Source organism: Lissotriton helveticus, chromosome 3_1, assembly GCF_964261635.1.
Source record: "Lissotriton helveticus chromosome 3_1, aLisHel1.1, whole genome shotgun sequence".
Classification (NCBI taxonomy): Eukaryota; Metazoa; Chordata; class Amphibia; order Caudata; family Salamandridae; genus Lissotriton; species Lissotriton helveticus.
Genome location: NC_136061.1, coordinates 1,139,638,192 through 1,139,656,062, shown reverse-complemented (window position 1 = coordinate 1,139,656,062; position 17,871 = coordinate 1,139,638,192). Strand labels below are relative to the sequence as shown.

Genomic DNA, 17,871 nt, shown 5'->3' with positions numbered 1-17,871 from the left:
ATCCACAAGGGGAGTCTCAGTAGATTCTCCTTGGGTAGACATGCTTTTTCTAGTGAGGTGTAAGTGGTGCACTTACCTACACTATATGTTTGCCTACTGATCCCTTGCTAGAGTTGTAGTTTAGGGTGTGCTAGGCCCTAGGAGCTACAACAGCTGGTTCAGTAGAACTCAGAGTATTCTAAGCTAAGTTATATGTACCTTAGTACTTATGTGATCTTTCACAAGATATTCTTAGGATATGTGTGGTAAAACAACAGCAAGCTCAAATCCCAACCACTGCTCACCATGTGAGAAGTTGGCCTGATGTGCAGTGCTCACTATTCTAGTGATCACTATATATCAGTCCAAACAACCCTTATTGACGATTGGTTGTAAGTCAACCTTATAGACCAGCTATCCTAGTAGCATGGATACGAGCAGTCTAAGGCTAAGACTCTAGAGGGCGTGTTAAGCCAGCTGTTTTACCATCACATTACCCCTTGAACACCAAGTGAAAGGACACCACACAAGTTGCTATGAAAATAAACAGTATATTTATTTATAACAAGACTACCCTGGCTCTTTATGACAGGGAGCTAAGCACACAACAAAACTCTTGGGAAAATACTTAAAGTTGCACAATTTACACAAATGCCCGAGGGGCACGAAAAACCATATACTACAAAAGTGGAATGCGGATTACTAGCAGGTAAGTAACGATTCTCAGAGGCTTTAGAAAAGCTAGGCCTACAATACTGAACACTCAGGTTAGGAGCAGGAGGCCTAGGGACGCCACGTGCAGAGTGGGAACTGTCACGCGTAAGGCGGGAAAAAGTCTATGGAAGCTAGAACTCACAAAGTTACTGTTCTCGGGCGAACCCGACTAGCTGGGACGAAAACGGGAGTGGATCCGAACACTTGGAGTGTTGGACTATGCTGGAGCACCGGAGTGCTGGATTTACCTAGCCCAGGGGCTGCGGCTGCATAGGGTTCAAGTTGCGTCGGAAACCCACGTTGACGGACCAGGAGCCTGAAGAAGAAGTTGCTGGCAGGCGGCCAGTGAAGAAAAGTTCGAAGAGATCCAAGCCTGGATCAGGGAAGAAAACCTGAACGCAGAGGGGACCGAGTTCTGAATCACTAGCCAGTGATTAAGTGGGCACCAGGATGGCACCGGGCGAAGTCACCGCAGTCAGGTGAGTGGGCGCTGCTGGGCTCTGCAGTCTCTCGGACCAGGAGGCGTTGTCGGCGACCAGGATGGAGGTGCGAGCTGTCCCACGAAGGTTCTTGCTGTAGACGTCGCTGGACCCAGGATTGGGGCAACAAGTCTTGGCAAATGCAAGGCCCACGCGGTGGACCTAAAATGGCGTCTTGAGTGGACCAGGAGGGTCCAGGGTGCTCCTCTTTTGGAGGGGAGCACGGGCTAGTCTGGAGCAACCAGACCAGCAGTGTTAGTTGTCGTGGAGCGTCGTGAGGGGGCCACTAGCCAACGGGCAAGCGACCTGGACAACGCGGTGAGCAGCAAAAAGCAGAAGGGCCCCACGCCGATCTCGTGGATGCAGGGGGGCTGGACTTCGGTGCTGGAGCTGCTCAGGGTCGGGGCTTCTCTTACCCCAAAGCACTCAGTCGAGGGTCACTCGGGAGTCGTGCTGGACAAGCGTCGTGCAGTTCTGAAGATGGCCGGTCCCTCGAGGTCTCGTCGCACTCACGGATCACAGCTGGGCTGATGTAGGTTGAGGTCAGAGGTGCCAGGGAAGCCGGTTCTCGTCGTGCTGGAGCAGTCTTGATCCGAAGGAGAGACTAGCAACAAACCGCAATGCTTGGTTGGTGCCTGCTGCTGCAGGGTGACTACTCCTTAGTCACAAGGGAGAATCTTGAGAAGAAGTCTTGAGTTCCTTTCGTGGAAAGTAGTTTCAGGATTCAAAGATGATCTGATTTGGAAGGGGGCCAGTTCCTACCTTTATCCTGCAAAAAGGGGCTGGCACGCGACTAAGTCCTGCCCTATGGGTGGGACTAGGAGGGGGGTGGTTACACCCCTCTCCTTTGGCGGGCTTTCCCCAGGCCAGGGGCTGGAGTGCCCCTGGAACTGGTTTCAGCCGGCCTATGCACAGTGAGCACCGGGGTGCCACTTGCAGTCACCTTCCTCTAAAGCCCTGCCTACCTAGGATACACAAAATCCTGTCTGGGACGGTGCTGGCACCGCCCCTGGCAGGAAACCCTTTGTCCTTGCCTCCTGCTCTGGGAGGACTCCCAGCAGCAGGAGGGCAGACTTGTGTCTCGGTGGCAGCATCCATTTTGTGGAGCTAAGGCTCTGTCTGACTTTAACCGGGGTTATAGGTTACATACATGTCGTGTCCCTCTAGAAGGGTGGAATGCTAACCCCGTCGCCAGAATTGGCGAGGGGTTAGTATTCCAATTCGTATGACACCTTACTCAACATGTTTTGATAAAGCGATACCAGAGTTGGCCTATAACCGCGAGGATTATAATGCACGTAAGAGTATATGGTATGCGATATCATGGAAACGGCTAAGGGATGGATCCCGAAAGCCGCAGACAGGCTCAGCTCATGCCAGAGCACCATCTCACACGATTCCAAGCACTCTGCCTTCAGGATTGTCAAGGCCTGCCATAGGAGTGACTGATAGGAGATCTGTGTGTCCATTTAGGGTTAGATATAGGAATACTTTATCTAAAGCAAGGGGTGATTACACCACCTTGCCCCAGCTGTCAAGCAGCCAGTTGTGTCTGTTTGGTTAGTCAGCCCAGGGGTGGCATAATACATGCTGCAGCCCCTGGGAGACTTCTGGGTGCACCTCAGACCTGGGTACAGGGACTCAGAGAGGGCCCAGTGCCAATTCAGTACCTGAGTACAATTTGGATAGAGAGAACAGCTAGGCTGTGGGTCTGATTAGCAGGCCCACAGCCAGGGAAAGTCGTAAACCAGTAAAGCAAAAATCTGGGTGATCATAGGATTGCAGACCCTACTCTCCTACACCCGGATCCTCTAGATCTAAGCATCTGTCCTTTAATCAGATACCACTTCTGGATGATCTTCTGTCACAGAAGCACTGCAGGGTTCTGCACCTACACCTGTGTGTAGGAGAGTAGGGTCTGCGTCCTATGGTCACCCCCACTTTTTGCTTTTGCTTTACTGGTTTTCGACTCAGATGTGGCTGTGGGCCTGCTAATCAGACCCACAGCCCAGATGCACTCTCTAAATTCAAGCCATGTACCCTAGGTACATACACAATTGGGAATTGGTTCACCTTGTCAGCCCCTGTAGAAGTGTACCCTAGGTACTCAGGGCATAGGTGTAACCAACGCCTACCAGGGGCTGCAGCATGTATTATGCCACCCCTGGCTGGCCACTCAAACTGACAAAACTGGCTGATCACTCAGCTGTGGCAAGGTTGTGTAATCACCCCTTGCTTAGGTATAGTATTCCTATATTTACCCTTGTGTATATAGAGACACAGTAACCTAGAAGTCACTCCTATGGCAGGCCTTCACAATCCTGGAGGCAGAGTGCTTGGTTATGTGTGAGATGGTGCTCTAGCATGAGCTGAGCCTGTCTGCAGCTTTCGGAACCATGTCCTTATAGCTGTTCTATGATATCGCCATACCATATACTCATTAAGTGCATTATAATCTTCGCGGTTACATGCTAACTTTGGTTTGGCTTTATCTAAACATGTCGTGTAAGTTGTCATACGCTTTGGAATACTACCCCCTCACCAATTCTGGCTTGTTGACTCCAATCCGGCAGTCGACCCCTCCATCTGCGAGAACCTTCGTGGGACAGCTCGCCTCCAGCACCTGGTCGTCCTCGACGCCTCCTGCTCCGCATGGCTGAAGAGACCAGCTTCACGACAGCACCTGATTGCTCCTCAACGTCGTCTGGTTCCTTCCTGGTTCCACCCGATCACTGGCTAGTGACCCAGACTCTGTCCCCTCTGCTTTCAGGTCCTCTTCATCCTCGATCCACCCTTGGATCCACCCGGACATCTTCCTCCTGGTCGCCTGCAGCATCTTTCTTCAAAGGCTCCATAGGCTTCAAAGGCGAAACCCGACACATCTTCACACCTATGCACCCGCTTCCTGTGGGTGAGGTAACGCGAGTACTTCGGTGCTCCCAAAGGTATTGACTATCCAAGTGTCTAGGTTTTTAGTTGTTTCCTCCTAGCTAGACCGGAAGTGTCCTAAATCCTTCTTTTTCTAAACTCTAAGTTCCCATTGACTTAACATTGACTCTCGCATGTGTGTAAAGACACTGCACGCGCTGCCTGTGAGCCTCCTACTTCTAAACTAAGGTTCAGATAGTGTAGCCCCAGCGATTGTCTAGGCCCTAGGCCTTTCCTTTTCTCGTGACGTGGTACTTGTACCACTTTCTTAGTATATGGTTTTCTTCGCCCATAGGGCCTAACTGTATTTTGTGCAACTTAACGTATTCCTACTAAGTAACTTGTGATGTGCTTTTGCCTCTGATCTCATAAAGAGTTCAGAGGAGTGTGTTAGTAAATACATATATATTTTATATATATCCTGTGTGGTGTCCTTTCATTTGGTATTCAAGGGGTTACATATGGTAAAACAGCTGGATTTACACGCCCTCAAGAGTCTTTTAGCCTAAGACTGTTCTGTCCACGCTACCACTAGGATAGCTGGTCTATAAGGTTGACTTGCAACCATCACCATAAGGGTTGTTTGGACTGGTGCAAGGTGTTCACTAGAATAGTGAACATCCTATACCAGGCCAATTTCTCACACTGTGCAATCTACATTTCCAAGTGTGGATATTGTGCAACAGCAGCTGACTGCATTCGATCTATCGCCTGAGGTCGTGGATGTCATCCTTGTGGCCAGGCGTCTTGCTAAGAAGACTTTTTACACTAAGCACTGGGACAAATTTGTGTCCTGGTATGGTGTTTGCAGCACAGATTCTTTAGTAGCCACACTGTCATTTGTTTTTTTTGTTTATTTGTTAGCCCTTGCGGGGTTTTTATGTATTTTGTCCCAGCTGTCCTTGTGTAAAGGTTTTGTATACATGTACGTTCCCATGCCATATGTGATGCCACAGTGGGTTCTTAGTTTGATCCTGATTGTTCCTCATGGGTACTACCTCAAGTCAGCGTGCAGCTGCTCGTAGTCTCTCCTGACTCTAAATGCAATCTTCCCTATTACGATTACTTAAACTAGTCTCATGAGTGAGCACCAGGCTCTTTTGGTGCAGCTGCCCTACACCTTTATTCCAGACAAACTGTTTAGAACCAGGGTGACATTTTGACCTAAAGAAGTGAAGCCTTTTCACGTTGGGCAACACCCTCCTAATGTTTTTTTATCCTGCCTCACCCCTCAAAAGAGTAGGAAAGACTCTATGAACTGAACCCCAACATTATACAATTTTTTTTAAACAAGAGATTCAACAAACTATACATGCATAAATAACACTTAGTCAAAAAACAAGCACATTGCATACAAATAACACTCACATGCTGTACTAAAAATACCAATTACCATACACAGACCCATAATATTAAAACATTGCAAATTGTTGAGCCTGTGTAGGGGCATATGTGCAACGGAACCCCACCAAAGAGGGGGGACCTGCAAAGTTGCTTCCCATGTTGCTTTAAAAACTTGCTCTGCCTCTAGGTATTTACGAGAATCGTAACATAGACGAAAGGAGTACAGCAATAATACATTTGAGTTATTAATACAATATTACGGTTTTCTGCAATTTTCACTAGTATTGTGGTATATGAAGCAGTCCATATTCTCTCCCCTACAGATCACTTGAAAGCTACTCTATTGCTATTGGGGGGGGGGGGGGGAATTATTCAAAGTGGGCAGCTAAAAAGAGAACATATTTATTTGTCTCCGACATATAAACTAAAATCACTTGTTTCTTTTACAGCTTATTACCACTCCAACCAAAGGATTTATTTCTCCTGGATCACGTAGCCTAGGACCGAAGAGCTCGAAGAAGTGTTTGGTATGATGTATTGTGATCTTTTAAAATTGATATATGCTAATTCAAGTTAAGCTGTATAGTTAACTGAAAAGATTTTTTTCTTTTTTAATTTTAACCATTTTGTTTGTGCCTTTTTTGTCAGATTACTGAAATGGCTAAGGAATCTCTGCCCTCTCCTAAAGAAAGCGTTTACCCTGCACTTATAAACTGCACAACACCAGTTGACGTCATTTTACCTCAAATTACTTCGAATATGTGGTAAGGACACCATATTTATTTTATTTCTAGGTGAATAAAACTCCCTTTTATGCAGTCATTCACGGATTTCCATCCTCTGAGCAGTCTTAATGTTTTTACAAAAATGTCTCTAACTGCAGTTTCTTGCCTCTTTATTCATACAAAGCATGTTGATGATATTCTTTCCTTTCCTTTTTAGGGCAAGAGGTCTTGGACAGCTCATAAGAGCAAAGAATATTAAGACAATTGGTGACCTGAGTACACTTACTGTCTCTGAACTCAAAACCCTCCCAATTCGTTCACCTAAAATTTCAACAGTTAAAAAAGCTCTTCGCGTGTTCCATGAGCAGCAGGTAAACCCATTTTAATCAAATATTCGTACTGTCGTTATAGTTCTAGTAGCCAAAATGTTTGACACAATGAACTGTTTTGCAGTATTCAAGTTCAAACTGTTTTCACCTTTAGTTAATCTGGAAACTAATATTGCCCTGCCTTTTTGCTAACGTAAATGTACTGTAGATGTAGACCAACCGCAATGTCCTATTTACTGTAGGGGGATCATGAATTTGTCTCATATTGTGTCTCAGAGTGCTTTTTGACTGGTCTCATCTCTGAGCGTATTTATGCATGTTCTATCGAGTGATCTTTTTACCACATATTTAATGCTGCAGCTGTTTCGGTCTTCAAAAACATTAGAAAGAAGCTTTTCTCATATTGCATTACAGCACATATGTAAATGTCTGCACTGGATAGCATTAGCATTGCGAAAAACTCAACCTGACCGGCTTGAACTAAGAGCTGTAAATATGCGCCACCTTTTTAAGGCTTCAGGAGCTTCCACTATCTATGATGCCTTCTGCAGGCAGTTGCCTCAAAGAGTTGGTTCTTTTTTCTGGCTTCTTATCAGGCATCCATAGAACACTTTTTTCCGAGAGAACATTCTCTCAAAATCCCATTTCTTATTTTCAGGGTGCATCTTTAGAGACTAGGAAATGAGCTTTGCATTTCTGAGGTATTTTTCTATCCAAAACGGCATGCCTATTTGCCAGACGACCCTCGTTTGTGAGGAAAAAAAACTACAACAAATCCACACGAGGTCTGTGGTGTGTGCTTTCCCTCTTATTTTTATTTTGCCAGAAAATGCCTATAAGGAGAGGGAAGCCATTCTTCTTGGAGGCAAGCTGAAAGATCTGAGAGCCAAGGAGAAAGGGGATATCAGACATGCCCTCTGAACACTCTTGTTGTACTGGTAGGGTGCCAGGTTCTCCTGTGCATCCCCAGTGAGGGTGACAATTGACAGGAAAGGTGGAAAGACATTGTTGCATAGTTCCCACCGTTCCTCGTCGAAACCATCAGCACAGACATGCTAGCTGTCAAAAATTGATGTTCTTTCCATGCCGGCACCACTTCCGCTATCATTTCTTAGACTCAAAGGTTGAGACACCCAACTTCAGCAGGGGCATCGAGGCACTTAAGATAATTGGCGTTTTGTTCTTGATATCAATACAGACCATCTGTTGGATGGCATTTTGCTTTTTGTGTATGTCAGCGCTTCTTAGCCTGTGGCCTGTGGACCCCTACATGTATGCAACACCAGTTCAGGGAGTTCCCTAGGCACATATAACATCTGACCATTATTTTCTGCCAATTATAAGCCTTTTGAGCTCCAATAACTACAAACGTGATTCTTCCTACGAGGATACTAGTTTAATCAAGTAACAACAATTCTTACTTAGTCTATTGTGGTGCCTCCCTTGTATACTTAATATATAAATAAAATCAAGAAAACCTGATAAAGACTTCTAGCTGCAGTTTCCTTACCTTAGAATTACCCCAGACATTAGATTGGATCCTGAAATTGTTCGTGAGCAGTACCCTTGCGGCTGGTAAGTGGTGACCTCCAGCACCGCGTGGTCCGCGCTGGAATTGAGTGGCCTGGTGCATATAACGGCGCCACCCCATCGCACGGACGTCCACAATTTTCTTTCAGCATCAGTCGGCGCAGATCTGGAGAAGAGACACCGCTAATCACTTTTTGACTGACTTTTTTCAAAGATATTTGAGACATTGTCTCCTGGTGTGACAGGGATGTCTGCAATGAAGGCTGGATTCAAACCCCGGGGTGCCTGTCAACAACAAACGTCGGTGACTGATCCGCACTTAATCTGTCTCTGGTGCCTTGAAAGCGACCTGGACGCCAAGTCCTCGGTCTGTTTGTTACGATTCCTCAAGGTGTTTGCTGCTCGACGTGCGGCTCCTCGATGGTCTTGATCCCAGTCGATCGTAAAGTCTCTGGATCGGTTATGGAGCCATCAATCATAGGCAGTCATCTGGACATTCGGATAAGTCCTGCAAGAACATATTGCCTGAGACTGACTCTTATTTGTCAACCTCATTAGAACAATGGATTTGCTTAGATTAGTAGAACAACCACACACTGTGAATTTAGGGTTTCCACTGTAGGACAGATATATTGTTGGATGATTACAATTTCATTTGTCAAATAACCGAGGAATAACACGGGGGTGTAGTGGCAAACCCTACTGAGTTCCATTTGATATTTCCACTTTTCAAACACTCCGTTTTCACATCTTTGTTGTACATTAGTTCCACTGTTTGATATAATAGAAATAAGGTTCATTCAGTTATACTGCTGTATCGTACGTCCAATTCAACAATTAAATTACTTTTCAGAATCCAGTAACCGTGCCTCACATCTTAGTGCTAGTTATGACATACCCTAAGTGCCAATGGGGACTTTATATTTAAATAAAGTGCTGAAATTATTTAGGAAGCTTCCCCTGGCCATAATATCGATTGCCTGCACCAGCGATAATGAATGCCATTGTCATCCACTAACTTTCCATCTAACAAGACTTATTGGTAGTCACACTAAAAACTGAGCAGCGTTAAATGTACGTGAGAAATTAGCACTAAATAGTTTCCAAAAGGTGGGATTTACAAACCAATCTACTTTGCTCAAAGGAAAATCGGCTTCACAATGTGGTAAGTTGTCTCCAGTCTGGCCGCTTAGAAATTAAAGCTGGTGCTTAGAAACAAGTGCTGTCGATTCTATAGGCAAACACTGGCAGAAATGAGCTGAGACCAGGCCCTCCAAATTGATGGTAGTGTTTAAGACATTATGACCCTAGCTTGGTTCCAATGCATCTGTCCGGTCAGCAGTCACTGCAATTTACGCGATGGGTCAGAATCCAGCTATGTATTTGGGGGTTCACATTGATGATGGCACAAACGTGTTTTTTTGTTTGTTTTAGTTTTGGTAGTAAAGCGGCCGTTGCTGCAATTTATCGATCAGAGTATTACTAAATTCCTGGTAATTTTCAACAGGCAGGCCATCTGCCAGTGTCTCACACAACCATATAGTCAATAGCTGGACTTACCACCTAGAATGTTGGAACGTTTTGTAACCCAGGCGTTCCCCTACGAGGCTCAACATCTTTGCTACTCCCTTTATTCCACCATCTGCAATGGACATGATGTTTGACTGAGCCCTAAGCTCCCTCTTGCCTGCATAGAATTCATGATTTAGAATAGCTATTATTGGCTTCGGGTCCTCCCTTTATTTTGTTTCTGCCATAGATAAACTTGCTCTGCTTGGCCCCCTTCATTTTGGATCATAGTTCTGTGTTACTACTTTCGGAATTTACAAAAATCTGCCGCTGAGACTGGTACCCCACATTGTGATTGAAATTCTGAAGCTCTGCTATTTTGAGTACGCATGTTTACTTTACCACTGACGTTTGACGCTTTCTTCCCTCTTCCCCCAAGTGCACCAAAATCCTATATTCCTTTTTACAGTTGTAGGCAAAACATTAGTAATGACGATCCTAACTCTGCATCCAACAGGGTCCCTTTGTCCGGAGCCTTTAGGGAAAATCGGAATTAGTGGCCCTCTTATAGAGAACGCTGCTGCACAGACCTCTGTTTCAGCAACCCAGTGTTTTCAAACCCTCAATTACCACATCCCACAAACCGGCAGGAACATTTGGTTCGAGGCATGTGGGCTGCTGAATTCATATCTGTGCATAGATCGCCGCCTAGTGTTGGGTCCGGATGATTGCACTTTGTTGTCTTGGAAGAGTCTTCGAAGTATCACAAGATAGGTGACTCCTCCCCTGGACTACAGTGCGCATGGGCATCTTCTCCATCCTCAGATTGTTTTTTTCCGCCACTGGGTTCGGATGTTACTCCAAAACTCCAACTTCGGAATCGAAACAAAACTTTTCTAAAGGCCAAAAGGCCTTCGACGGTATTGGTCTTGTTCGGTACCTCTCTACTCGATCCAGCTTTCCATCTCGACTTGGTCGTCGACGCGGGCCGTTGGGCCTTTTCGACGCCACGTGAGCCTACCGTCGATGGAAAGAAGCCCGTTTAAAAGGTGCCCACAATGCCACTCCAAGTTCCCACATACTGACAAACACTCAGTATGCAACAAGTGCCTTTCCCCAGACCTTAGGGAAGAAACCTGCCCGGCTTGCGCCCAGTTTCGGTCGAAGAAAACCATACAGATCCGACGGGCCACTAGGCAAGAGATGCAGCGGCAGGCACCGGAACCGGACAACATCTTCGATGGTGACCAAGAACTACCGGAAGCTCCAGACTCTGACCTAGAGATCGTCACCGTCGAGGACTACTCGGACTCCGATGACGACATCCCACTGGGTCAAATCGTGAGTACTCTGTCCCCCACACCAACTAGCCAGTTACCAAAAGCTCCGGTCGAGGCATCGCCAAAAGGCCTTAGCTAAGATCATAAAGTTTCGCCAGCCCCGCCATCCGGCTCAGCTCCGAAACCGAAACCTTCAGAGACCGCAGGGCCCAGTTCCATCGTCCCGAAAAAGGTTCCAGAGCCAAAAAAGGTCGTCGACCCCAATGGCGTCGAACCGAAAAAGGCCGTACAGCCCAAAAGCCCGAGCCAAAGAAGACTGTCGACCACAAGAAGGCCGCTCAGCAAAAAACTGTTGAGCCGAAAAAGGCAGTCGAACCGAACATGGGCACGCAGCCAAAGGGCGCCGAACCAAAGAAGGTCGCCGACCCGAACAAGCCTACGATTCCAAAATCCGTCGACCCGGCAAAGGTCACCGAAAAAAAGGGTGCCGTACCGAAGCTCATAGCACGGCCGGAAAAACCTGCCGACCCAAAGAGAAGTGCTCCGAAGACACCAGTCGATCCAAAAAAAACATCGACTCGGGAAAGGACACTCAACCCAAAAAGCTTACAGAACACAAAAAAAGTGTCGAGCCGAAAGTTCCGGTTGACCCCAAATCACTCGTCGACCCGAGAAAAGGGTCCGAGCCGAAGAAAACCAATAAAACACCAAAAGTCGTCGAAAAACAAAGTGTTACCGACCCGAAAAAGTCTAACACTCAACCTAGGACTGTAGAGGAAGAACTCTTCCACCCAGATCCATCAGACGACCAGGCAAATATCTACATTAACCCAGACACTGGTAAAGTTACCATCCTGCACAGGAAGAAGAGGCCATTGGACACTGGCTCTCATTCCGCTATTCCATTAAAGAGAAGGGACTTTGGGACTTCTCCCTCTAGACCCTTCATCCCTTTTCAGCCTATCATGCCTACCACACCTTTTGCTCCTTACTTTCCTTCTCACCACAAGGACAATAAGGGTAACATGGGGGACGAGCCACAGCCTCAATATGATTTCCCACAAGGTCCTCAACCACAAGAGGAACCATGGGAGGAGCCAACAGACCCTTACAACAACCATCCCATCCCTGATGTACCCTCTTATCCAACTAAGCCGTCACCTACTGATGACGCCATAGTCTTCAACCAACTCATAGACCGGGCAGAACAATACCACAACTTAGACATGCATAATCACCCTGTCGAAGAAGACTTCTTATTTGACACCTTCCCTACTTCAGAAAAAAGTGTCAGAACACATCCAATGTTAAAGGGAGTTCTAAAACATGCACCTGACCCATTTAAGGATACAGCCAGGGCACGGGTAATCCATCCCAGAATAGAAAAGAAGTATAGGGCAGCTCCTACAGACCCTGCTTACACCAAAGGGCAGTTACCACTAGACTCACTCGTAATGGCCAACGCACGTAAAAGGGCCAACTCCCAAACAGGGGAAGCACCTCCCCCTGATAAAGAGTCAAAAATACTAGAGGCATCAGGCAAAAGGGTAGCAGCACAAGCCTCCAACTCATGGAGGATTGCTAATACACAAGCCCTACTGGCTCGCTACGACAGGGCGCATTATGATCAACTCGAAACCCTAATGCAACACCTTCCTGAGCCTTTTAAAGCACAAGCTAATGACCTCATACAAGAGGGAAAATTCATAACAAACGCCTCCATCAAATGTGCGCTTGATGCAGCAGACACCGCAGCTAGGTCCATTAACACTAGCGTCTTACTATGTAGACATGCATGGCTGCGTATTTCAGGTTTTAAGAACGAGGTGCAGTCCACCATTCTTAACCAACCAGTCAATCAGTACTTTCTATTCAGGCCTGCTGTCGACACCATTTTGGATAAAATGAAAAAAGACACAGAAACCGCAAAATTAATGGGGGCATTGCAATTTCAGCAACATAGAGGCTCCTTTCGACGCTCCTCATACAGAGCAACTACACGAGGAAATACTTCGCAAACATCTGCCTCATACAAAAGTAACACACAAGGTTCCTTCAACAAAACACCAACAGAGGAGGTTATTGGGGCAACAATAGTAAGGGAAGAGGACGTGGAGGCAATAACACCAGAGCCTCCACTGCCACAAAACAGTGACTTCATCACGCTACCTCCAGACCACCTAACACCAGTCGGAGGCAGACTTCAACAGTTCCTACCTGTCTGGCACGCAATTACCACGGACAGGTGGGTGAGAGAAATTATCCAGTTTGGTTATTGCTTAGAACTGACTTCTACACCACCAAACATACCACCCAGACATCGTCCTATGTCCACGGAACATATCACCCTGCTCCAACAAGAGGTGAAATGCATGCTGGAAAAGGGGGCCATAGAGCAAGTCCCTTTCCACCAGCAAGGGACAGGAGTATACTCCCTATACTTCCTTATTCCCAAACAGGACAGTTCCCTCCGACCAATATTGGACCTCAGACCCCTGAATCAATATATACTATCGGAGCACTTCCATATGATCACACTACAGCAAGTGCTCCCGTTGCTACAACAAGGAGATTTCCTAGCAACACTAGACCTCAAAGATGCGTATTTTCCCATACCCATCCATCCAGCCCACAGAAAATATCTCAGGTTCACAATAGAAGGGCAACACTACCAATTCAAGGTTTTGCCCTTCGGGGTTACCGCGGCTCCAAGAGTGTTTACAAAATGCTTAGCAACAGTAGCAGCACATCTCCGAAGGCAACACATCCATGTGTACCCTTTTCTGGGCGATTGGCTAATACAAGCAAAATCTTACCAACAGTGTGCAACACACACGTCTCAAACACTTCAGTTGCTACACAGCCTAGGGTTTTCAATCAACTACCCAAAACCGCATCTGCAACCATCCCACACACAGCAATACCTGGGAGCCACTATAAATACCTCAGTGGCAAAGGCATATCCAAACTCAGCAAGGATAGCCAGCATGCAGATACTCATTAGCAAATTCCTGCCACAACACTCTCTGCCAGCTCGAGTCTTTATGCAGCTCATAGGCATGATGGCCTCCTGCATATTCATTGTCCCCCATGCCAGACTCCAAATGCGACCATTACAAGAATGCCTAGCACGGCAATGGAACCAGGCTCGAGGACAACTAAAGGACCTAGTGTTGGTAGACAGTCGCGCTCACAACTCTCTGCAGTGGTGGAACCCACAAAACCTTTCCAAGGGGCGACTGTTCCAAGAGCCGGTTCCACAACTAGTACTAACAGCGGACGCATCACTGACAGGCTGCGGAGCCCATCTCCTTCAATACACAGTACAAGGGCTCTGGACAAACAAACAGAAAAAGCTGCATATCAACCAACTAGAGCTGCTAGCGATATTCCTAGCCCTAAAAGCATTTCAGAAATACTTGTACAGCAAGACGGTGTTGATCCGTACGAACAACATGACCGCAATGTACTATATCCAGAAACAAGGAGGAACACTGTTAGGATCTATGCTTCATAGAACTGTAAGCTTGTTGCTAGGAGCTTAGAATGTTATAGTCTGAATAGGAGACAGTACAGAGGGAGCTGTGGAAGGAGCTGGAGGTCTCTTTACTTCTGACCATTAAAGAGTAACTTCAATTACTACTTCTGCATTGGAGTCATCTTTACATTGGCGACGAGGACTAGAGCTCTGGCAGGGGACAGAGACTATGATGTGACCTCCACCCCTGGATGATACTACTGGATTCTGCTGTGGTATACATTTTACTCCTCCAATTGGACTTCCTATTTTCGTTTATGTGCTGGTATGTACTTTTCCTTCTTGCACTTCTAAACTTACTGAGGAAATTCTGAACATTTTTAAACGAAAATTGATATTCTATTGTGGATAAGTCGATGCCTGATGCATGAAAACAATTGCCTGAGTTTACGATGGCTTGGTGGAGCATTACTGACTGTATTTCACTGTGAGAGGTGCAAGCGTTTCAAGTGCGACGTTGTGTAATATTTCAAAAAAAACCTCTGACGCTTTACTTACACGGCCGCATCTCAAGTGCATCATTTAAAGTTTCTTCTGCCTCGCCTGCGCGTGCTGATTAGCCGTTGCCATCGCTGAGACTTCGAGCCTTCGAGTTTTCTCCTCTGGAGCCTTCGTCATCAGCTGGGACGTCGCGTCGCTGATCTTGGTCGCGCAGCTTCGCAGGGTCAAGAACGTCCGCGTCACTTGCGTTGACCCCTGCGTGGCGGCCATCTTGGTAATCCTCAAGTTCGAAGTTTTGAAGTTTCCTCGGTTTTTACAACTATACACTACTCGTTTCAAGTATGCTCACCTCACGAAATAACAAACGTCTTTTCTGAAACGTTAAGGAAGCGTAAATAGACTTCTCCTCTCTGAACAACGTTCTACAAGTGGATTTTTGTACCGAGGAAGCGTAAGACTGCAAGAAACATTTTTCTTCATTTACTTTAATTGGTTTTTTTGTTGTTGATTTAATTAATTTTATCCATCGTTATGGGTGATCAAACTTTCTCAACGCCTCCTTCCTTTTTACCTTCTCCTGGTGAACCTTCTATACCTTGGAAGGAGTGGAAGAAATTATTCTTGACTTATGTCTTAGCTTCTGGGGCAGACAAATATGGTCCTGTTCGTAGACCAGCAATTTTGCTCCACAATTTAGGAGTAGAGGGTAGAAGATTATATGAAGATTTGCCTGAAATATCTTTGGGTGTAGGAGATGGGCAAGCTAGTAATGTATATGAAAGGAGTATGTTAATGTTGGAAAAGAGGTTTATTACTAAGATTAATACTGTTTTAGAGAGGCATAAGTTTTTCTGTCGCGCTCAGAAACATGATGAAGACATTGCGACTTATGTAGCAGCCTTAAGGGGTTTATCCTTAAATTGTCAATTTAAAGACATGACAGATTCCCTAATTCGTGATCAGATTATCAGATGTACCAACAATAAAAGAGTGAGGGAGAAACTGCTTATAAGGGATTGCACTTTGGAAGAAGCAATTCAAATTGTTAAGGGTCTGGAGAATACTGACTTATGGATTAAGGAAATGGATAAATGCACTAGTTCCATTGTATCAAAAGATAGTACAGTGAAGGAACCTGAAACTAATGCAAAGACTCAAACTTCTGTTGATGAAACTAAAATTCTTAAAAATGTTGGGAAGTTCGATTCCAAAACTGTAAGTAAGCCACCAGGTTACCCTCCTCCTAATTTTAGCCAACAGAATAACTCACGTCCAGTAAAATGCTATAGATGTGGTTCTCCTGGACACATTGCATCCAGTCCACGTTGTGCAGCTAGAAATGCCATATGCAGAGGATGCGGAAAAAGGGGACATATACTCAAAGCTTGTAACGCTAAGACACAATATATTAATGAGATTGACGATTGTTGTGAAAACGTTGAAAAACTCATGTTCTGTGTAGATGGGTTAGAAAACAGAGATTGCCCGTGCACAGAAAAACCCATATGTCTAATTGATGTAGCTACAGAAAGTACTGATAAGCTTGAGAAGCCACATTGCTTGATAAATTTTGATTGTAGAGATCCCAAGCATCCTCAAACTTGATGTGTCAATATGCTAGTGGACTCTGGAAGCTTATATACTTTATTGTCCAAGGATGCATATGTTGAAATTTGGGAGAATGATTGTGATATTGACTCTTGGAGTGCACCAGACATAAAAGCGGTGGGATATGGTGGCAAAACTATAGATATCCTAGGTCTCAGATGGATGGTAATAACTTTTCAAAATAACAAGGTTTTTGGACGAGTATATCTTACTAAACAAGGGTCTAACCTGCTTGGTTGGCGCCACCAAAAGGACCTAGGAATTGTCTTGAATCCCAATGCAATTGAACCAGTCTCTTCTTTTTCTGTTCTAAGTGTTGACACTTTTGAAACTGATATCATGAAAAAATTTCCTAATGTTTTTTCGGATAAATTAGGAAAGTTGAAAGGGTTTTCTCACAAAATAATCCTTAAAAAGAAAGCAATACCAGTAGTTCACAAAGTAAGGAATTTGCCACACTTAATGAGGGAACCTCTTAAACAAGAATTAGATAAGTTGCTAGATCTGAAAATTATAGAACCCATTGAGGCATCTGAGTGGCTCGCCCCCATTGTGGTCGCGCCCAAGGATGGTGGAACTAAAATTCGACTCTGTGTGGACTTGCGCGACTTAAGTAAGAATATATGGGTTGATAGGCAACCCTTACCAAACATCTCTGAAATGGTAAGTGCCATGGGTGGTGGTATGTGTTTTAGTGTAATTGACATGTCTGCAGCCTACCACCAGATAGATTTGGATGAAGAGTCCAGACACCTCACTTCCTTTGTGACACAGCTGGGGGCGTTTCGTTATTGTAGAATGCCGTTTGGTTTGGCATCGGCCTCAGCGGTGTTCCAAAGAGTGATGCAGCAAGTCCTAGTTGGAATAGACAATGTTCTCTGTTTTCAGGACGATGTATTAGTAGTTGGAAAAGATTGTCATCACCATGATAAGATATTAACCGAAGTTTTGGAACGCATGAAAACCAATGGGTTGACGATAAAAAAGGAAAAATGCCAGTTGAAGCAAGATAATGTAACATATCTCGGTCATGAGATATCTGGTCTAGGCATTAAACCTAAAAAAAGTATAGTTTCTGCAATCAATGATGCTCCCACGCCAACAACTAAAGACCAGTTAAGGTCTTTTCTAGGATTAGCTGAATATTGTTAAAATTCATCAAGGGATTTTCCAATGTAGTTGAGCCTTTAAGGCAATTGATGAAGAATGGTGTAGTTTTCGAATGGAATGAAGCTTGTGAGAATGCTTTCAAGTGTGTGAAAATGGAAATCCTTCATGCACCTACTTTAGGTCACTTTGACGTTAAAGCCAGAACATTGGTTACCACTGATGCGAGTGCTGTGGGAATTGGGGCTGTGCTTTCTCAAATCTCTGATGGTGTGGAAAGGATTATAGGCTTTGCCTCTAGAAGACTTCAGGGTGCTGAAATTTCTTATTCAGTTATTGAGAGGGAAGCTCTTGCTTGTA

The 17,871-nt window shown here is 45.3% G+C and overlaps 1 protein-coding gene across 2 annotated transcripts in view; it reads left to right on the top strand.

The window, feature by feature from the left end:
• Nucleotides 1-17,871, top strand: part of RIF1 (replication timing regulatory factor 1) — a 357,947-nt gene that overhangs the window by 320,072 nt on the left and 20,004 nt on the right. For both annotated transcript variants that reach the window (XM_078681750.1, XM_078681748.1), the window contains exons 31-33: nt 5,894-5,971; nt 6,093-6,208; nt 6,387-6,540. In XM_078681750.1, coding sequence (XP_078537876.1) covers nt 5,894-5,971; nt 6,093-6,208; nt 6,387-6,540 — 348 coding nt within the window. The remainder of the gene's footprint in view (nt 1-5,893; nt 5,972-6,092; nt 6,209-6,386; nt 6,541-17,871) is intronic.